Genomic DNA, 22,719 nt, shown 5'->3' with positions numbered 1-22,719 from the left:
TAGTCCAGTTTCTTAGTCTGGGCCCAGGGGTGTCCAACCTTTTGGCATCTCTGGGCCACACTGGAAGAAGAGGAGTTGTTTTGGGCCACACATTAAATATACAAACACTAATGAAAACTGACGAGCAATAAAAAGGTTTTAAGTGGATTTATGATTTTGTGTTAGGCCACATTCACAGCCATCCTGGGCCGCAAGTGGCCCATGGGCTACAGGCTGGACACTCTAGGCCATTGAAATAATATTACCCTGACTTCCCTTTTTAATCTGTCTAACCAGAGGATCTTCCGATATGCCAACCACGTTTCATTACGCATTTTAAAAACTGCCACAAAATTTAATAAAGTAGCTTGCATACTGTAGGCATTCCATAAATGTTCTTGAATAAGTGAAAAAGCTTTCTGTACTTCAGTCTACTACTCAAAACCTTTTAATGGCTCCCACTGCTTAATTCCACTTAAGTCTAACTTTCACTGCCTTGCATTCAAGTGTTTATATAACCTGTTCTGTCTACCATCCAAGATTAAATGCCACTATTCCATACGCAGAGTCCTATGTCAGCAATTGATTTATAGGATACCTAAGGTCTGCTTCCGCTTCACATCTGCTCCTCTAGTGATATTAAAAGTATTCTGCTCAGTTTTCACTTCCTATCCAAATTTGGCTCATTCTTCAAGATCCAAGTTCTACTTCCGTTAATCTTCCCTGATCACTACATGGATGTTTTCTAAATCACTATAAACCAGGAAGTGTGTCCCTGGTTTCTGGAAGTCAAAGGCCAATACTTTTAAAATAAAATTTTGTGACTGACATAATAAACCACAACTATTGCTTCCAGCCAAGATGGAGGTGTACGTAGATACACTGCACCTCCTTGCACAACCAAAATAAGGACGACAACAATTTCAAAACAAAATAACAACCAGTATGGCCAGAAAATTGAACTGTATGGGGAGTTAAGTAGACTCATTCATCCAGACTGGTAGGAGGGACGAAGTCGGGGGGTCGGGCAGAGATGCGTTGTAGCACAGTGGTGACTGGCTGACCCAGGGTACACAAGGCAACAGTGGGTAGACCCAGGATTGTGGAGGGGCGCGCTGTACAAGGTGGCTGGAGAACTGAGCAGTTCCACATTATCGCGCACAGATAAACCAGGTGAAATTGGGGAGCAAGACAGACCTCGCAACCCAAGGTCCCAGCATGGGAAAATAAAGCCTCAAAGCACTGATTGAAAACACCTGTGGTAGTTGAGGTGCCGGGAGGAACTCTTAGCACCTCAGTAGAGTTTGCTGGAGACCCACAGGGTCCTAGAACATACAGAAACCCATCCACATGGGAATCAGCACCAGAATGGCCCAGGTTGCTTAGGGGAAGTGGTGGAAGTGACTGAAATCCGGCAGAGAATGGAGCAAGTGTCACTGTTCCCTCTTGGACCCTCCCCCACATATAGCATCACAACCCGCAACTGGGTTGCCCCACCCTGGTGAACACCTAAGGCTCCGCTCCTCACTACTTAACAGGTGCATCAAGATTAAAAAAATGGCCCAAATGAAAGAACAGATCAAAGCTCCAGAGCAATTACAACTAAGCAATGAACAGATAGCCAACCTATCTTATCAGATGCACAGTTCACAACACTGGTAATCAGGATGCTTACAGAACTGGTTGAATTTGGTTGCAAATTAGATGAAAAAATGAAGGCTACACTAAGTGAAATAAAGGAAAGTGTACAGGGAACTAATAGTGATGGGAAGGAAACTGGGACTCAAATCAATGGAGTGGACCAGAAGGAAGAAAGAAACAACCAAACAGAAAAGAATGAAGAAACAGGAATTCAAAAAAATGAGGAGGCTTAGGAACCTCCAGGACATCTTTAAACATTCCAACATCTGAATTATAGGGGTACCAGAAGGAGAAGAGGAAGAGCAACAAATGGAAAAGTTATTTGAACAAATAATAAAAGAGAACTTCACCAATCTGGCAAAGGAAATAGATTTCCAGGAAGTCCAGGAAGCTCAGAGGGTCCCAAAGAAGTTGGACCCAAGGAAGAACACACCAAGGCCCATCATAATTACATTACCCAAGATTAAAATGAAGGAGAGAATCCTAGAAGCAGCAAGACAAAAGGAGAAAGTTACATACAAAGGAGTGTCCATAAGACTGTCAGCTGATTTCTCAAGAGACCTTATGGGCAAGAAGGAACTGGAAAGAAGTATTTGAAGTCATGAAAGGCAAGGACCTACATCCAAGATTGCTCTATCCAGTAAAGCTTTCACTTAGAGTGGAAGAGCAGATCAAGTGCTTCTCAGATAAGGTCAAGTTGAAGGAGTTCATCATCACCAAGCCCTTATTATATGAAATGTTAAAGGGACTTATCTATGAAAAAGAAGATAAAAAATATGAACAGTGAAATATAAGTTGCTGTCCAGCAACTCAGTTATTAACAACCACACCTAAAACAAAAGCAAACTAAGCAGACAGCTGGATCAGGAGTGGTGCCACAGAAATGGAGATCACATGGAGGGTTAGCAACAGGTGAATGGGAGGAGGAGAGAGGGGGAGAAGGTACAGAGAATAAGTAGCATAGATGGTAGGTAGAAAACAGACAGGGAGAGGGTAAGAATAGTATGGGAAATGTAGAAGCTAAAGAACTTATGACACATGGACATGAACTAAAGGGGGGGAATGTGGGTGGGAGGGGGTGTGCAAGGTGGAGGGGAGTGAAGGAGGGAAAATGGGACAACTGTAATAGCATAATCAATAAAATATATTAAAAATAAAAAAGATTAAAAGAAAGAGTAACAAAAAACTATCACAGCATGTTAATAAAAGAGTTTAGTACTCAAAAGTAGGAAGAAAATAATCTCAGAAAAAACAGTATTTTAAACTAAATTCAGCTTTATTTGACAACACTGTACGAATTAGGGAAAAATGGATTAGGGAACACCGACAAAAACTGGCATTAGTCCATGGACCAGCATGAGGAATCTGTCTGTAGTGTGGTGAAGTCAGAAAATCAGTATTTTTAACAAGCTCCTTGGATGACTCTGATGCATGACTAAGTTTGAGAACCACCAGCATAGTGTAGAAGAGTAAATTAAAAACTAAAATCAATCCATTTAAGCAGATCGTGGGGCATATACTATATATGATCTTCCATTCATATTAATATATATCTTCTAACTAAACTTAAGCTTCTTTGAAAAAAGAGTCTAATATTAGAGTTATTAGACTCTTACCTCCCCAAGCAAAGTGCCTGAAATACTGACCTGACACATAAGCCTCAACTGAGGATATGCTGTGTATTTTTATTACTTTAGCACAGCCGTAAATATGTGCAGATTAATTTGCTTTCCATAGTTTTACTGAGACAAATGATTACTTCTATAAAATACTTACTTTGTCAAATGAGCTTCCTTCACAGTTTTCTGCCAGATCTGTATCTTTTGTTCTCTTTGGCCCAGTGCTTTCTGATATGCGGATGGAAGACCCCCAGGTATTTCCGTTGTGTCCCCTTCCATTTCGAAGGGAATAATAAATACATAGAATTCACAAGGTGGTAAGAGTCGGAACACACTTGTGTCTCTGTTCTCTCTGCACAGAATCATTGGATTATCCCAATAGTTAGGCACTGTAGCAAGGCCGGTTCTGGCCATATGGTCCTCCAGCATTGGGTAATGGGTATGAAAAGGGGCAAAAGTTACTGTGTGGTTCCCAGAGAAAATAAGTGGGCGTGTAGGCGTCAGAATGTGAAAGATGCAGCCTATAGTAGAAGAGATGGACAAACGATGACAAACAGCAATGACTTTAACATTGTCACAGCCATGGAGGTGAAGAGTAGTCTGTACTGGGCCAAGAATAAATGTGCTATTTCTGCACTTCTCAATTGTCACAGATCTGAAAAACAGAACACTGAGGTAAATTCCTGTGAATAATGGTACGATAAAAATATTTGACTACAAAATATTATTTGATGGTTTAAAAAAAGATCAATCCTAGCCTAAAGAAAATGTCAAAAATGTCAGAACACTATGAAGACTGTGCTTACCGTAAGGGAGAGAGCAGGTATATAAAAGATTCGTTGCAACGATGAATCTTTACATGTGCCCCCACCAGAGTATCTGAGCTCTTAGCCAATGTCTGCTTGTAAACCTGGCTCATCACCACCATGCGGTGCATCCTAGGGGCCACATGAGTATTACAAGCAATCTTAGCTCTTTTGGTCGTCCCTTCAACTAGTTAAGAAAAACAAAAATAAATGAGATAGTTTCAAATGAGAGAAAAATCACAACCATATGATGTTACACATATCTACACATATACATACATGTCTAAAATCAGATGCATGTGAGGTTTAAAAATATTAGATCTGGGTATGGGTAAAGAGGTGTTTGTTATACTATTTTCTGTACTTCTTGGTATATTTTTAATACTTGATAATTTTTTGTCATAAAAAATTTTAATCCACTCAAGATTGCCAACATAGATCTTACCTTCTTAGATATTTGAAAAATATCTAAGATATTTTCATTTCTCCCTTCAGATTAAGTAATGTGTCTAAGGTTGTATAGCTGGTAGGTTGGAGAACTGGGCCAACTCAAATATCTTGTTCTCCAAGATGCCTTAATTTATCATTCCCACCTCTAAAAAATCTCTTTAAACTGCCATAATACTAATTCTGAATCCATCCTAAGTTACTTACCAAATCATTCTGTGAATTCTTTGGTTTTGGCATTTACTCCCGAGATCATTACTGAGAGCCTATCTCCCTCTCAAACACAGCGCCTTGCACAAACTGACAAAAAGCCTGTGCAGGTTGCACTCCTCCTAACACAGTCCTGCCATTATGTGATTGACTTCTCAGACTGTACTTCCCTGCAAGCCACTGGGACACCCTTGTGGAGACTACTGGCCAGATGTAAAAAAATCACTAAAGTATGCTATTATTCTTTTTAAAGAATACTCTTCTCATTACCTTATAATAGATAAGCAATACATGGTTGTAGAAAAATTTGAATACTAGTGGTAAAAGAAGGTAAAATTACTTTTTATTGTAGTATCTACCACTGATAACACTTTAATATAACCCTAAAAGGTTATAAATATCCTTTTTTCCCTAATGGGGCCTACCCTAACATTTAAAAACTTACTTAAATCTATATTCTTTTATCAACATGAAGGATTATACAGTATCTACTATGTATTTATGGGAGCCTTACAAATGTGAGAATCTTTGATCTCATACCAGAGCAATAGCTTAGTTGAATATAGAACTCTTAGATCAGTATGATTTTGCTCAAGATTCTGTAGATGTTTATCAACCATTTTCTGTTTTTTAACATTATAAAAACTTGATACAAAACTGATTTTTTTCTTACCTTTGCACAGAAGCTATTTTTTTCTTTATCTTTGAAATTCGGAGATTATGAAAGTATATTGTAGGTAGGTTTTTTTTTTTAAATTAACTTTGGCATTTGCCTCAGTATAGGCACCTACTTCTCTTCAAACTTATACCTGGGCCTCAGGAAGTCATATAGCACCTGAACCTATCCTTTTAGCCACCAATGGACTGCTGAGAATAGATAACTGATGCAACCAGGGTCAGACACTCTCCATGATAAATTTAAATCCTGAATTTAGAAATATCTAGTCTGCTTATGTCTGAGGTGCTAAAAAGAGCTTTAGCTCTATACCAACTCTCTGAGGTTACCTGTGGAATGGCCAAATTCTACTGTGGTGTGTAGAAAATAGGAAAGACTCAAGCAACTGAACCTATGAGAATGAGAGGAAGAATCAAAAAGAAAAAAAGCAGAACAAAAAGAGGATTAACTGAAGTTGGGAGATTCTGTTAATGGAAATCAGAAGGACTAATATACCAATTCTCTGAGACTGATGCTGCCTTGAGAGAAAAAGGCACACACGCACACACATATAAATGCTCCCCTGTTTTCTTTTATAGTAGCAATATTTTTAGGTCTTCTATAGAAGATGTATGATCATTAATATGCCAGAAAACACTAGGTTCCCTAACTGGTCATTCAATTTAATATAGATTAAAATATTAAATACCTTGGTGAGCCCAAGCCAATTTCTTTCCAGACTTGAGGCAAGCAGAGGTACCAAATGGATTCCCAGTCAAACAGGCTCTCAACCAGGTTTGCAGCTTGTAGAAAGAAAAGGTCTTAGAGATCTTTGAGAAGCCACTTTCTGTATGCAGTGGTTGCCATAGCGCAAGTTCATGAAGCGGATATATCTTCCTGGCTCTCCTCACTGTACCTTCAATAAGAAAGCTGAGTGCCACAACAGCTTCTCTAGAGACTAGACTACTATTAGTCGAATGAGAGGATGTAGTGAGTTGTTCTGGATCTAAAAGCAGCTCAAGGAGATCTGACAGATGGTCATAGACAAACGCCTGGTGACTGTAATCATTCCAGTTCTAAAAAAAAAGAAAAGGATGCACTCTTAACAGAATAAAGAGATTCTGTGAGATATGAAATTTTTATATTTTAATTATCTTGTATTTATACTTTGCCTCATACTCAACAAACTATTTAAGGAGCCGTAAAAACCTTGTAAGATTTTTTGTGTGCATGTGATAGGTATAAAGTCTCTCTCTTGATCTCAGCCAATTCAAAAATACTAAAAACTAACCCTTAGTGTGTGCCAAACACTAAGTATTACATGAAGTTTAATGTATTTAATCCTAACAACAATCTTAAGATGGCACATTTTACAGATAAGGAAAAAGACAAACAGAGAGGTTTAAAAACTCACCCAAGGTCACACAACTAAGTAAATACTTTGAAAGTTTCAGACCAAACATAAAAATAACCACATTGAGCAGTCATTCAATGAAACACTGGGTTTCTTTACTTACCTGCTCAAATTACAGAAAAAATTTCCAGTTCCACTGAATGAAACAAAGCAACCAATCTTACTGTAACTAAATTTAGGAGAGGTTATAATTTTGGGAATAAGCTTTGAACTGGCAGATGTCCCAATGACTTGGCTTATTCATTTCACAGTTATTTTTTATGATATGAACAGTGTTAAGTGATAAATTATGAAACTAACACATACATATCTCCTGTTCTCAAGGAACTATTGTCTTTTCACTATGTAGTGAAAAGAAAATATAACCAAATAATTGTAACACAATGAGTTAACACCTATACCAAATATCTCCAAAGACATTCTATGAGCATGAGAGAAACAACAAACTCAAGTTGGGGAAAAAACTGTAGTGGGTGCTGTTTGAATAGATCCTCGATGAATACTTTAGGTAAATAGACAAAAAAAGGCATTTGAGGCATAGGGAACGGCATATGCCAAAGCTCACAGAACTAAATTTACTTGCTGTGTTTGGGGAACTGGAAGTTCTAGGAGAGGTGAAGAAAGCATGCTAAGAAGTGACAGGTTAAAACAAACAAACAAACAAACAAACAAAAATAAGCCCAGCTAAAATAGTAGTTAGGGACTAATTATGAAAAGCTTTGTATGAAACACTAAAACATCTGGACTGTGTGCCAGGGACTAAAACCTACTTTCTCAAGAGCTATCCCTTTCTCTTTAAAAAAAAATTTTTATTGTGTTTTTTCCATCGTTTAACCCTCTTATACCCACTTCTCTCCTGCAATCACCCCACTGTCCATGTCTATGAGTTCTTTTTCCTTTTTACTCAATCCCTCCACACTCCCTACAGCTGTCATTCTGCTCTATGAGTCTGTCTCTACTTTGTTAGTTCACTTTGTTCATTAGATTCCACATATGAGTGAAATCATATGTCATTTTTCTTTCTCTGACTGGCTTATTTCACTTAGCACAGTGTTCTCCAGATCCATCCATGCTGTCACAAAATGTAAAATTTCCTTCCTTCCTTCCTCCCTCCCTCTTTCCCCTCTCCATTCCTTTTTTTTTTAACAGTTGAGTAGTATTCCATTCTGTAAATGTCCCATAGTTCTTTTACCTGCTCATCTACTAATGGACACTTGGGCTGCTCCCATATCTTAGCGATTGCAAATTATACTGCAATGAACATAGGGGTGCTTATGTTCTTTCAAAGTAGCATTTTGGGTTCCTTCGGATATACTCCCAGAAGTGGGATGGCTGGGTCAAACGGCACATCCATTTTTAAATTTTTGAGGTATCTCTGTACTGCTTTCCACAGTGGCTGTACTAGTCTACATTCCCACCAACAGTGCAAAAGGGTTCTCTTTCCTCCACATGCTCATTAGCACTTCGTTTGTTGATTTACTGATGATAGCCTTTCTGACTGGAGGGAGGTGATATCTCACTATGGATTTAATTTGCATTTCTCTGATGATTAGTGACATTGAGCATCTTTTCATATGTCTATTGGTCAACTGTATGTTCTCTTTGGACAAGTGTCTATTCAGGTTGTTTGCCCATTTTTTTAGTTGGGTTATTTCTTTTGGTGTGTTTTTAAGTTATTTATGAATTTTGGATATTAACTCCTTATCTAATGTACTGGCAAATAAATTCTCCATTCTGTGGGCTTTTCATTTGGTTGATGGTCTCCTTCGCTGTGCAAACACTTTTTAGTTTGATGTAGTACCATTTGTTTATTTTTCCTTTTGTTTCTTTTGCTTGGGGAGCTACATCTGATAAAATAATTGCTATGAGCAATGTTCAAGATTTTGGGGCCTATTTATTTTATTTTTATGGTTTCAGGTTCAATATTTAAGTCTTTAATCCACTTTGAACTTATTTTTGTGTGTTATAAGGTGGTCTAGTTTCATTTTTGTGGACATACCTGTCCAATTTTCCCAACACCATTTATTGAATAAACTATCTTTAGCCCACTGTACATGTTTGCTTCTTGTCATAGAAAGGTGTGGGTTTACCTGTGGGCTCTGTATTCTGTTCCATTGACCTCTGTGACTTTTTTTATGCTAGTACCATGCTATTTTGATTACTATGGCTTTATAATATAGTTTGTTATTAGGTGGCACGATTCCTCCAACTTTGTTCTTCTTTCTCAAGATCACTGTTGCTATGCAGAGCCTTTTGTGGTTCCATAGGAATTTTTGAAATACTTGTTCTACTTCTGTGAAATACAACACTGGAATCTTGATAGGAATTGTGTTGAATCTATACATTACTTTGGGTAGCACGGACATTTTAATGATGTTAATTCTTCCCACCCATGAACATGACATATGCTTCCAGTTACTTGTATCTTCTTTAGTTTCGTTTCTCAGTGACTTATAATTTTCTGAGTACAGGTCTTTTACATCCTTGGTTAGATATTCCTAGATACTTTATTTTTTTGAAGCAATTATGAATGGAATTATTTTCTTAATTTCCCTTCCTGTTAGTTCACTATTGACATATAAAAAATGCAACTGATTTCTGGATATTAATTTTGCATCCTGGTACTTCACTGACTTCATTTATCAGTTCTAGTAGTTTCTTAGTGGAATATTTGGGGTCCTTTAGGTACAATATCATATTTTCTGCAAGTACAATTTTACTTCTTCCTTTCCAATTTGGATTGCTTTTATTTCTTCTTCTTGTCTGATTGCTTTGGCTAGGACTTCCCATATTATGTTGAATAAGAGGGGTGAAAGCAGACATCCCTGTCTTGTTTCCAATCTTAAGGTGAAAGCTTGTAGTTTCTGTCCATACAGCGTGAGTCTGGCAATGGGTCTGTCATATATGGCCTTTATTATGTTTAGGTATGTTCCCTGTATTATGTTTAGGCATGTTCATTTGTTGCAAGGTATTTTTTTTTACTTCTTCCTTGAGCTCATTGTTCCATTCATTGCTTAATAACATGCTATTTAGTTTCCATGTCTTTGTGTGTTTTTCCGTGTTCTTGTGACTGATTTCTAATTTCATAGCACTGTGGTCAAAGAAGATGCTTGATATGATTTCTTAAGAAGACTTATGATTTAAGTCTTCTTAAATTTATTGAGACTTATTTTGAGTCCTAATATGTGGTCTATCCTAGAAAACATCCCGTGTGCACTTGAAAAGTATGTATATTCTGCTGTTTGGGGATGGAATGCTCTGAGGACATCAATTAAATCCATTTGCTCTAGTGTGTCGTTTAAGGCTTCTGTGTCCTTGTTGATTTTCTGTCTGGATGATATAGCCATTGAAGTAAATGGGGTGTTATTATCCAGACTATGACGGTATTTCTGTTGATCTCTCATTTTATGTCCATCAAGATTTGCTTCACATATTTAGGTGCCCCTATGTTTGGTGCACAAATGTTTACTAGGGTTTTATCCTCTTGTTGGGTTGTTCCTTTTGTCATTATGTAGTGACCTTCTGTGTCTCTTCCTATAGCCTTGGTTTTAAAGTCTATTTTGTCAATATAAGCATTGCATCACTAGCTTTCTTCCCCCTTTCCATTTGCATGAAATATCGTTTTCTATCCTTTTAGTCTGTGTGTATCTTTCAATCTGTGGTGGGTCTCTTGGAGGCAGCATACATATGGGTCTTGTATTCATATCCATTTCAGCTACCCTATGTCTTTTGCTTTAGAATTTAAGCCATTTATATTCAAGGTCGCTATCGATAGCTATGTATTTACTGCCATCTTATTTTTAAAATGTTTTCCTCCTTCTCCTTAAAGAAAGCCCTTTAATAGTTGTTGCTGTACTAGTTTGGTATTAACAAACTCCTTTAGCTTTTTCTTGTCTGGGAAACTCTTTATTTTTTGCCAATTTTAAACGATAGCCTTGCTAGGTAAAGTAGCCTTGGTTATAGGTTTGCTTTCCATCATCATAAATATTTCATGCCAACCCCTTCTGCCCTAAAGTGTTTCTCTTGAGAAATCAGATGATAGTGTTACCAGAGCTCCCTCGTGGGTAACTATCTGCTTTTCTCTTGTGGCTCTTAGGATTCTCTCCTTGTCTTCAAGCTTTGCTGTTTAAATTATGATGTGATTTGCATGGGCCTCTTTGGGTATATTGTGTTTGGTACTCTCTGAGCTTCCTGGACTTGTGTGTCTTTTTCTTTCATTATACTACAAAAGTTTTCAGTCATTATTTCTTCAAGTAAGTTCTTGATCCCTTGCTCACTCACTTCTCCTTCTGGTATTCCTATGATCCACATGTTATTAAGTTTCATGTTGTCCCAAAGGTTTCTGAAGTTCTGGTTATTTCTTTTAATTTCTTTTTATTTTTGTTGCTCTGCTTGGATGTTTTCTTCTACCTTGTCTTCCAAAATGCTGATTCAGTCCTTTGCTTCATCTAACCTGTTTTTTTTTTAATTCCTTTTAATGTATTACTTATTTCAAATATTGCATTCTTTATTTCTAACTAGTCCTTTTTGATTGTTTCTAGGTCTTTTTTCTTGCTGCTGAGTATCCTTATAGTCATTATTCTAAACTCTGTATTTGATAAATTTCTTGCCTCCCTTTCATTTAGGCCTCTTCTGGAGGATTCTCTTGTTCCTTCATTTGGGGCCGGTTTCTTTGTCTTCCCATTTTGGCTGCCTCTTTGTGTTTGTTTCTATGTATTAGGTAGTTCTGCAAAGACTGGTGTAGGCCTATGTCAGATCCTGTATGTGACTGGCTCTGGGCAGCCTGTCTGAAGCTATCAGTGATCCACAGGTTGTGGTTCGCTCGTCTGGGCCTGGGTGTGTGCAGAAAAAATCAGGCTGTGAAACAAGGCTGGCTTTAACCAGTACTGGGCCTGTGGAGGTCAGCTAAATTCTCAGCTCCCAGAATTCTGCCTTAGTTGTTAAACTTAATCACGGAGATGACAGCCAGCTGTACTCCTCAGCAGCCCAGCTTAAACTCTACAGGGTGGGGCAGAGTAATTCCTGTGGGCAGGGCTATTGCTTCCCCTCACGCTGATGCCACTTGGAGGAGGGTGCTCTGCCTGAGAAACATGGCCCCTTCAGTATGGGGAATGACTCAGCACAGGGATCCTAGTAGCTGTTCATTCTTATCTCTCCCCACAGCCACAGCCCCAGACTCTCAGGGCATCTCTAGTCCACTCTGCCCTCCCTCTGGTGGAGTCCAGGGTAAGTGGCTGCAAAGTTTTGTGTGTTGATCCTTTAAGACAGTGATCCTATACCTTTTTGGCACCAGGAATTGGTTTTGTGGAAAAAATTTTTTTCATTGACTGGCAGGGTGGGGTGGCAGTGGGGATTTGGGGATGATTCAAGTGCATTATATTTAAGCTCACCTTCTGCTGAGTGGCTGAGTTCTTAACAGGCCCCGTTTGTTACTAGTCCATGATTTCAGGTTTGGAACCCTTGCTTTAAGAGGTTCTGTGCATCTCCAGCTGTCTCCTTGGTGGACAGAAGCCCTGATGCTTTCCATAGCTGGATGGTATCTGGATTCTTTTCCTGGCTCTGGTGCCATACATTGGGGAGCCCAGCTTGGGGTTTTGATACCACACTTCTCAGGGGCAACCCCCTGGCCACTGAAATAGCCCCCTGTACTTTAGATGCTGCCTTTAGGAGCCTAGCCAGCCCTCTTGAGCCTCCTCCACACTCACTACCAGTCACATTGTGGTGAAGCGGTTTCTTCTGTCTGTCCTTGGTTATAAGGCTTTTCTCCAGCTAGTGTTCACCTGGCTATTCAGGGTGACTTCTCTTAGCAGTAATTCCAGTTTGGTTCTGGGAGAAGTTTTGTGCAGCTTCCACTTACACCTCCACCATCTTGGATCTTCTTTTTTGTGTTCCTTTGTTCTAATAAAAATCTAATTTGGATGCCAAAATATGTATAAAAGCAGAGCTGTCCACAGCCTCACCTGTTCTTTCTCCTTCTAGCCAAGTCGCCCTCCCCATAGTAGGGCCTGCAGTAGTTCCATAGAGTACTATATGAAAACAACAATGACAATTCACTGATGAAGTTTCTACAGAAAAAGGGTATAATCCATCTGTGTTTTAGAAAGTCCAGTGTAGTGGGTGGACTATAGACTAACAGCAGGGCAACAAGGTAGGACTTAATTACAGAAATCAAGCCAAAAAAATTGCATTAGGGCCTATAAAAAAGAAATAAAAGGGACAAATTTTTAGAGTTATTTGGAGGCAGAATCAGTAAGATGGTAACTAATGAGGTATGGTTGATGAGAAAAAGAACATGGATGGCTGGTAGTGACTTTCACTGGCATAGGGAATACAAGTTAATTCAAGTAAAGGGTGATTGCACTGTAGGGACACACAATCATCTTCTAAACTACAGTACAGGTAGGTTTCATCAGAAGTGTAACAGGAAAGCCATCTAGAACCTGGGTCTCAGGGCCAGTGTCTCTGCATATCTGTTCAATTCACTTTTTTTTTTTTCCAGATTACCGCAGAGTTTCTAATCCCTCATAACTCCAGGATGCTCATGAACTTGATGCCATTTGAGCTGTCACCTCAAGTACCCATCACCAATTGCTTTCTTCAGTCCCTGGGAATACTAATTAGGAAAGGTCATAATTTCAAATCAGGCTAATTTAAAGTACATAGCAATGAATTGGATGCCCTAGTCAAGTGTCCATCCCTGGTCTAAGCAGTTGTTGGTAGAGGTCACACTATAGCTCAAATGTGAATCATCATTTACTGGTGCTTACTATGCAATAAGTCTCATGCTAACATATTTCTAAATTCTCACAGCCATTCAGAAATAGGCCTTATCACCCCCATTTGGAGAAGAGAAGCCAAGGCCTGGAGAGGTTAACTGACTTGCCTAAAATCATGTGATGTTAAATGGTACAGCCAGATTTGAATGTAGGTCTACCTTAGTTCAAAACACCATCTCTAACACTTCTGGTCAAGACGGAGGCATGCGTAAACATGGCTCACCTTCTTGCACAACCACAGCAAGCATTACAAATAAATTACAAAAAAAAAAACCCTATCACCTAGAATCGTAATAAATTCAAGATGTATGGGAATCTGACAACTAAAGAATTTTTAAAAAGTCACATTCATTCAGATGGGTAGGAGGGACAGAGAAGTGGAGACATGGAGTAAGTGATCCCATACCCAAGTGTGGTAGATGAAAATTGACAGGGATACCTTAGGAGCGAGTGATCCCAATCCCATACCAGACCACTCAACCCACGGTTCCAGTGGGTTGGCTTCCAGCCAGGAAGATAAGTCCCCATAACTTCTGGCTGTAAAAACCAGTGGGGGTTGGAGCAGCAGAGGAAACTTTGGGTTCCTCAGATGTCTCCTCTTAAAAGGCCCACGACAGTCTCAGAATTTACAAAGACTCACTACTTCTGGGCTCCAACACCGGGGCAACAACTGGAAAGACACCAGAAGCATATAGGGAGAAAATGAAGTGTCTGACATCAGGGTAAGTGCCAGGGACAGCTTCCTCCAGGACAAAACTCTAGAGGCCAGGCAGCAGCCGCTGTCCTTTTTCTGAGTTCTCCCCCACACAGAGCCAGAGTAGTGGCAATGTATCTGAGTCTCCATCAACCTGGTTCACATGGGTTGCCCTGCTCACGCACTTACCTAAGGCTCCGGCCTATCCAACTTACAGGTCGTTTTTCTATAATAGGCCACACTACTAAGAGAGTCAAAGCAGCTCTACCTAATACGTAGAAACAAACACAGGGAGGCTGCCAAAATGAGGAAACAAAGAAATATGGCCCAAATAAAAGAACAAATTCCAGAAAAAAAAACTAAACAAAATGAACATAAGCAATCTATCAGATGCAGAGTTCAAAACATTGGTTATTAGGATGCTCAAGAACTCAGTGGGTACTTCAACAGCAGAAAAAAGATCCAGGCAATAATGAAGCTTACCCAAAGTGAAATCAAGAAAAATTTACAGGGAATCAACAGTAGAATAGATGAAGCTAAGAATCAATGATTTGTAATATAAGGAAGACAAAAACATTCAATCAGAATGACAAGAAAGAAAAAAATACAAAAAAAAAAATGAGGACAGGGTAAGGAGCCTGTGGTACAACTTTGAACATACTAACATTCAAATTCATAGGGGTCCTGGAAGGAGACAAGAAAGAACAAGAAATTGAAAACTTATTTGAAAAAATAATGAAAAAAAATTCCTAATTTGGTGAAGGAAACAGACATACAAGTCCAGGAAGCATAGAGAGTCTCAAAATGAATTGGACCCAAAGAGGACTACATCAATACACATCAAAATTAAAATGCCAAACGCTAAAGATATAGAAAGAATCTTAAAAGCAGCAAGAGAAAAGCAAGTAATTAGCTACAAAGGAGTTCCCATAAGACTGTCAGCTGATTTCTCAAAAGAAACTTTGCAGGCTACAAGGGACTGGTATTTGAAGTGATGAAAAGCAGTATGAAAAGCAACCTATAGCCAAGATTGCTCTACCCAGCAAAGCTATCATTTCGAATGAAAGGGCAGATAAAGAGCTTCCCAGACAAGGTAAAACTAAAGGAGTTCATCACCACCAAGCGATTATTCTATGAAACGTTAAAGAGACTTATTTAAGGAAAAAGAAGATCAAAACTATGATTATTAAAATGGCAATAAATTCACAACTATCAACAACTGAATCTAAGAAACAAACTAAGCAAACAAGCTGAATAGACACAAAATCATAGATATGGAGATCATTTGGAGGGTTATCAGTTGGGAGGGGGAAGGGGAAAAATGGGGGAAAAGGTGCAGGGATTAAGAAGTACAAATTGGTAGGTATAGAATAGCCATGGGGATATAAAGTACAGTATAAGAAATGGAGTAGTCAAAGAACTTACATGCATGACCCATGGACTTGGACAATGGTGTGGGGACTGCCTGAGGGAGTGGAGGATACCGGGAGGCGGGGCAAAGAGGGAAAAATCAGGACAACTGTAACAGCATAATCAATAAAAAAATATATAGGGTCTGGCATAAATAACACCCCTCTTTTATTACAAAATCATAAGTATGTAATTCTGTGACATAACAATATCACACTCAAGCACACCATATGACATTTTAGGTGAAATGTTCAAATTGAAACTATAAATTATTACCATGTTATTACCCTACCAACCACACCACTCAAGCAGACCTTACTTCTGCCAGACCCTGTATATTAAAAAAAAACACTGTCTCTAAATGGTGTTCATTCAACAGGAACTATGTGTGAAAAGAGTAGAAAATGGTTGGCATCTCTAATATATCTGGACTTGTACATTCTGAATTTAAGGTAGAATAGGGAATATGTCAAGATGGACATCTAGAATGGAGAAAAACTCAGGAGTCACTGAAATGATCAAGTCAAGGGAAGAGAAAGAATTAAAAATTACCACAGGCAGAATCCTAAATGAATAGTGGCTTGTAAGGGCCAGGGGGAAAGAGGCTCATGAAAAATGAGAACAAAGAATAAGAAGCAGAACCAGGAGAGAATAGCATCATGGAATATAATGGTGAAAAGATTTCTCTGAAAAAGGATATTAAAGAGTCTGCACATGGCAAAATTACTGAGATCTACATTTTACTTAAAATTAAAAAAAAACTGTATATAAACATATAAAAACATTTTGGGTTTCTTTATAAAAAAACAGAAAAAATAAGATTTTCTAAAGCTCGCAATGTGAGGCAGTTACATTTAACTTCTAGTATATATCACATTATAAATAATTACTTAAACATGCTCATCTTAAGTACTTAAGCATATTACCTAAATATATAAGATATTTTTACAGAATTTTTTCAGTAGATTTCAACAGATTTTGTAAATACTGCATCTTATTTATCCTTAATCAAAAAAGTAGATTCAAATTCATTAACATTTGCAAAAATGGGAATGCTAGTAAAAGTACAGTAAATGATTTGCCCAAAAATCACATTAATTTTTATGTCAGTAAAGGAACTGAAATCACTTGTCTATATTAAGATTACACATTGATTTTTGTTTTATAATTTGGGAAAAAAAGTAAAAAAACAAAACAAAAACAAGCCAGCAAATCAATGGCTTATATAAAGAAAAGAAATCCAACATAATTTTTAATGAAGGCAAACCATTCACCTCAATGACTGTCTCATTCAGAGAAAAACGTCAAAATTTAAACAGTACCTTATTATGACAACTGGATTTTTCGGTCAGGTCAGGAGACTGAGACCTGTTTCTGGGAGTAGGCCACTCTTCTCCAATCAAAGATGTCCTTAGGGAGACTTTATTTAACTGCTGTATATATAAGAACAGCAGAAACTGTAGGGTGTCCACTGAAAGCTGTCCAAGAAGAAAATAAATAATGAAGACAGGTCCTGAAATTACATAATTCACTAGTCTACAACTAAACAGGTATAGTAAAAAAAATTCACAATGGTTTGCTGATCCTAGAAGACAAATATGAAAACACTGCTAGCATTTGATATGTCTCTGAAACCCAGATGTAGTCGTTTCTAAAACTAATTAAAATGGTGACAAAAGGAAACTTGACTTGGGGTAGTGAACACACAATACAATATACAGCTGATGTATTACAGAATTGTACTCCTGAAACCTATATAGTTTTATTAAGCAATGTCACTCCAATAAATTCAATTAAAAATAAATAAATAAACTAATTAAACTGGAGTCACCTTCTCAGAAAGCTATGCAGCATCTATAGTCACAGATATTCTTTTCCAAAACTGAAGAAGTACATACTTCTTAAAAGTGTATTATTTCAGAAGTTTAAAGTTAGTTTTTTTTTTAAAACCCTTAGCAAAATGAGTAAATAAATAAATGAAAGAAGGGAATTTAGTTAAGACACAGAGGTCAGTTAACCTAAGGTTCACACACAGACTTATTAAGAAAGTTTAAAATATCAGTGCAACACCTAAAATTCTTTTCAATGTGTGTGTGCATTTTGCAGGGAACAAACATCAAGTTTTCATCGAATTCTTAAAGGGATGTTTGTTTCACTTAAAAATGACTGGTCTGATGGAGTTTACAAGTCATTTCTTATTTGAAGGGTATGGTTTGAAGCTCAGGTTTTAAAGCTCATGATTATGCTCATATATGCATTCCATACACATACAGGAAAGGCAAGAAAAGTAAAGTAATAAACCTGGGACTATACACTTATGTTCATACTGATTCCCAACCTGGCTAAAAACTGCTATTGCTAACAAACTTAAAAATACAGATTAATAGGATCACCTAGACCTATTCAATCAACTGTCAATGTGGAGCCCCATAAATCCATATATTTTCAAACATTTTGCTTTCTTATTTAAATTCTTTGAGATAACTAGATTCGCATGCCGTTGTAAGAACTAAGAGAGAAATCCTATGTATATTTTACCCAGTTTCCCATCTTGCAAAACTGTAATACACTATTACAACCAGGATATTAACATTGACGGTCAAGTTACAGAACATTTCCATCAACACAGAATCTTTCATGGTGCCCTTTAATAAATAAACCCACTTCAAGAATATTACATAAACAGAATTATACAGTATGTAAACTTTTGGGGTTGGCTTTTTATAAACTTAGCATAATTCCCTAATTTTACTCATATTTCCATTGAATAACTGTATGTTACATTGTCTGTTATATAACTGCTTCATATACCTACTTCCCCATGAAACCACAAGATCCTTGTCTTTTTCATTTTTATATTCCTAACAAGAAGAGAATCTACCACATAGTAAGCATTTCTCTACTGTGTGGCTAATGCATAGTAGGCACTCAATAAATATTTGATTAATGAATAACTATAATGCCCTTCCCCTCTTGGTTGCATGCCAAACCTCTTGGTTGCTTTTTCAATTTCTGAAACCTTGTTTAGATATTATCCCATGTAGCAGAGACTGGCTAGATACTAATACCTTTTCTTTTCTTCCCAGGCACATAATCAGATGTCATTTCCCAGCCTCCCTTCAAGTTAGCTGTGGTATAGCTTTGTTATAGTCAATTAAATGTGGGTGGATTCTCATACACCATTTTCAAGCTTCCCAAAAACTCTCCCAAAAGAAATGGAAGGACAGGAAGAGAAGAAATGGAAGAGAAGGGCAATGAGGCCCTAGTGGGCAAGGCTGTGACAAATTGTATTATATTTCCAACTGTTTATTTCCCTATTCTTGAAGAGGCTTACATGAACCATGGGATTTTCCTTACCTCCTGTGAGGTAGTACCTTCCCCCTCATTGATTTTAGGCATGAGCCAATGGAATGAAAGTAGTCATAGTTTATGTCATATATCTGAGCAAAAGTTTTAAGAGACATCATGAGTTTCCTCCTGCTCTGTCGCTCTTCCCTTCTGTCCCAAGAATAGATGACCTACACAGAAACTGTTTCTTCAGCCTGGGTCCCCCAAATAAGAACATATAGCCAAGCCATAGCCTGGAGGAGAGCCATAGCTAAGGTGCAGCCTACAAATAAAATAAGCAAGAAATAAACCTTTGTTACTGCAGGCCACTGGAATGACATTTTTTTGTTTGTTTTTAACTGTAGCAAAGCTGACTAACATAATAGTGGCTCCAAAAGATAGAAGAAGCCCGGATCTCTGAGTCATTGCTTGGACAACAGCAGCCTAGAGTTGCCCTGTGTTGCACTGTTGCATAAATGAGAGAAATAAACTGTTTTGTGTAAGCCACTGAAATGCTGGATTGCTTGTTACTGTAACTAGCCTATTCTGATGAATATACTTTCTCTGTGAAGTCCCTTCCAATCATCAGAATCTATCATTTTCTTCTCTATTTCTGTATGTTATGCATAATTTTATTACTGGACATTTCACACCATGAAATAGACTTTTTTGCACACCAGCTTCCCCTAATAGTCTATGAGCTCCATGAAGCCATGAAAGCAGAGATACTGTTCTAATCTTTGAATCCCCGCACACAACAGACGCACACTTAAAAATAATCAGGTGGTTCATAATGGTGGTTCATAAGCACTCAGTGACCTCAAAACACTTTTAAAGTCAATAAAAGTATTTCTTTCTTTCAATTATAGGGTTTCTGTAACATTATTGGTTTGGAAGCAGGTGAATAAGGATTGCTAAGGACTAATTCATTAAATATGCCAAATTGGAACTGCTAAAATCCAAATGGTGCTTTGGGATTACAATGGTCATTAACCTAAAACCACACACTGTATAGCTAGTATGTATATAAAAAATTAAAAATAAAAAGTTTACTTCCTAAAGTAATTAAACACATACATATACATACAAATCCATACCTGATTTCTCTGCTTTTCAACTTCATCCTCAGATGTGCAACTGGACAGAATCTCAGACCACTCCAGACGCTCCTCTGGTGTCTTCACTGTAAGACTATCAAAGATTTCAAAGTAAAGCCACGCCAGATCCTTAGCCAACTGTAGCTTCCCGCATGCAATGTGCCTCCAGGTTGACCAGTATAGGCGTGGGTAAGCTCCCTCTATGGCCCGGGTTCGCACATAGGTGGATATCTTCCTGAGGTAGTGAAGACTGAACTTGGATGGTGGTGGGACCTGTAAGGTGCCCACTATAAAGGGTTCTGCTTTCACCCAGAGGAGAACTCCGGACTGATCCATATTGTCTCTAAGGACATCTGTGTAAAAAGTCTTCTTTGCATACCTAGGAAACAAAGTTTCTTCAGAAACTGATTTGAAACAAAACTCATTTATATATTTTCTTGTAAAGTGACCCCTCCTTTAACTAGTTGTTTTTAAATGTACTATATCATTTTAAAAAGCAGATCTAGCTCATCAACCAACAGCAGAATAGATTTTTTTGGCCAGTTATTATTACAATCTACTTAAATAAGAAAAATTTTGTGATAAAACTAAATTATTTTATTGAATTGTTTGAAGTGGTTGTTTTAGGCAGTGTTTAAGTTCATAAGGTATGAATTAAGGAAAAGAAGAAATGGAAAAAACAGTCATCCTATCACAAGAAATCTTACTCTGCTGGGAAGGGGAATGCCAGTCAAAATTAAGAGAATAAAACTTCAGAGTCAAATCACTTATACATAAGGATGATTGGTTAAAGATTTGGATGTGTTAGCTGACCATATAAATGTAATATGAAGCACTAAAACAAGATGGCAGAAGGGTGCCTATGTAAATGTAGGCTACAAAAATAGATCAGGGAAAGTTAAAGTTATTCTCAGTAACAGGTATACTCTATTATGTTTAGGCGCAATATTTTTAGATTTTGTTTGTTGTTTCTTTGTTATAACATCAATACATACTTTTTATGAAATATTTATAAAATATCTAAACACAGAAAAGGAGAAAATCATCCACAGTCCCACCACCAAACAGAAACTAATTAATATTTTATTGTATTCACTTTTCTGTTTTTCTACACATAGGTTGGATGTTAGTTTTTGAATTTTCATAGTTGTGATAACACCATATATACAATTCTACATTATTTTAAAAGCTTCATAGCACTCTAAATAAATGTACCCTGGCTTATTTGCCTGTTCTCCTGTTTTTAGTAGGTTTAAAATTTTTCAGAAAAAAACAATATTGGCAAAATACTAATCACTGTTAAAGATGGGTCATGAGCAGTGGGGGGTCATTTAACTAGTCTAATTTTATGTTAAAAATTTCCATTATAAAAAGTTTAAAGAGTTTTACTATCATGAATAATACACCTTTCTGCGTATTTTCTGCATTAGGATTATTTCCCAGGAGAAAATTTTCTGATGTGTATTTGTGAAATAACGAACAATTCTGAAAGAAGCTCCTGACATATAGTTCCACTGCTTCCCAAAAGGATTGTACGAAATTGTACCTTCACTTGACCCAAGGTACTCTCTTCACCGAGAACTCCTCACATTAAGTAACATCACTTAATAAGACGTTCCTTGTATGACTGATGAAAAATGCTTTGTTATTATTTATTCTGCATTTGATTCTGAGAAAATTGTGCTTTTCTGAGGAATTATCTGTTCAAGAAATAACTGACATCAACTGAGTGCCTACTATGTGCCAGGTAGCATGCTAAATATTTTTCATCCTTCACCTCTTTTCATCCCCACAACCACTTGGAGATTAGTATGATTATCCCATTTTCCGATGAAAAAATGGAGGAGGCTCAGAAAAGTTAAGGGACTTACCCAAAGTCACATACTTGAAATGACACAGCTCAGGACTGCAATTCAAGTCTGTCTGACTTGAGAACTGTGTTGCATACAAATGTTCTTTAAGAAGTCAGTTTTGGGAAAACCTCTGAAAAATGGGAGTGAATCCAGACAAGACTTACCAGAATGAATGGCTTCAGACATGAGGCCATATATGGCCATGTTCCAAATGGATGACTATGGGAACAGGGACCCAAAGAAAGGGTGTGAGATGGTAGATGGCAGCTGTTTGCAAATATGGGAATGGTTCAGCATGGTTCCGAATAAAATCACACGATGAAGTTACTTGAAGAAGATCTTAGTTCCCCCCAAATGGAGACAGGCAGCTCTGGGAGATTCTGAGCTCCTGTGTCTAAATGGTGCCATCAAAAGCCAGAGATCCTGGAGATGAACCCTCTATATGAATTAACTCCGGGACTCGAGAGGGCTAAATTCGCAGATAAACTGGGGCTTTTTCCTTCTTCAAAGATTCCCCCGGGGTGCGCTGGGAGTAGGGTTTTTCAGGTGGGGAGATGAGAGGGAGGCCCAAGGCGGTCCTCCAGAAGGTTCTCCACCTTCTCGGGTGCTGTCCGGGGTAAGACGCTGCGTGGGCCGCCCGAGCGCTCGACTGGACTTCGGAGAAGCCTCAGATGACGGGGTCCGGAGACGACCGAGACCTGCCGAGCGCAAAGGAAGCCTCCTCAGCTTGTCGGAACCTGAGGCGTGACAAGCCCACCCTTTCCTCCCGGCGCCGGTCTGTGAGCGGTTAC

The 22,719-nt window shown here is 38.0% G+C and overlaps 1 protein-coding gene across 7 annotated transcripts in view; it reads right to left on the bottom strand.

Moving 5' to 3' along the window:
• The window catches only part of TBCCD1 (TBCC domain containing 1), a 33,807-nt gene that overhangs the window by 8,623 nt on the left and 2,465 nt on the right, over positions 1-22,719 (bottom strand). For 5 of the 7 annotated variants that reach the window (XR_005080207.2, XR_005080206.2, XM_037129670.2 and 2 more), the window contains exons 3-7: positions 20,076-20,454; positions 16,974-17,129; positions 6,067-6,433; positions 4,046-4,232; positions 3,397-3,894 (exon numbers count right to left, since the gene is read on the bottom strand). Coding sequence is in view for 5 of the 7 variants with exons in the window: in XM_037129670.2 (XP_036985565.1) it covers positions 3,397-3,894; positions 4,046-4,232; positions 6,067-6,433; positions 16,974-17,129; positions 20,076-20,411 (1,544 nt within the window). In the remaining 2 variants the exon portion in view is untranslated. Of the gene's footprint in view, positions 1-3,396; positions 3,895-4,045; positions 4,233-6,066; positions 6,434-16,973; positions 17,130-20,075; positions 20,455-22,092; positions 22,714-22,719 lie in introns of those variants that run through there. The other 2 variants (XM_037129671.2, XM_037129672.2) reach the window with 2 other exon arrangements.

This window comes from Artibeus jamaicensis, unplaced genomic scaffold (assembly GCF_021234435.1).
Source record: "Artibeus jamaicensis isolate MK-2021 breed Jamaican fruit bat unplaced genomic scaffold, CSHL_Jam_final scaffold_474, whole genome shotgun sequence".
In the NCBI taxonomy this organism is placed as follows: domain Eukaryota; kingdom Metazoa; phylum Chordata; class Mammalia; order Chiroptera; family Phyllostomidae; genus Artibeus; species Artibeus jamaicensis.
Note: the sequence above shows the minus strand (reverse complement) of the source record. Positions and strands in the feature narration are given on the sequence as shown.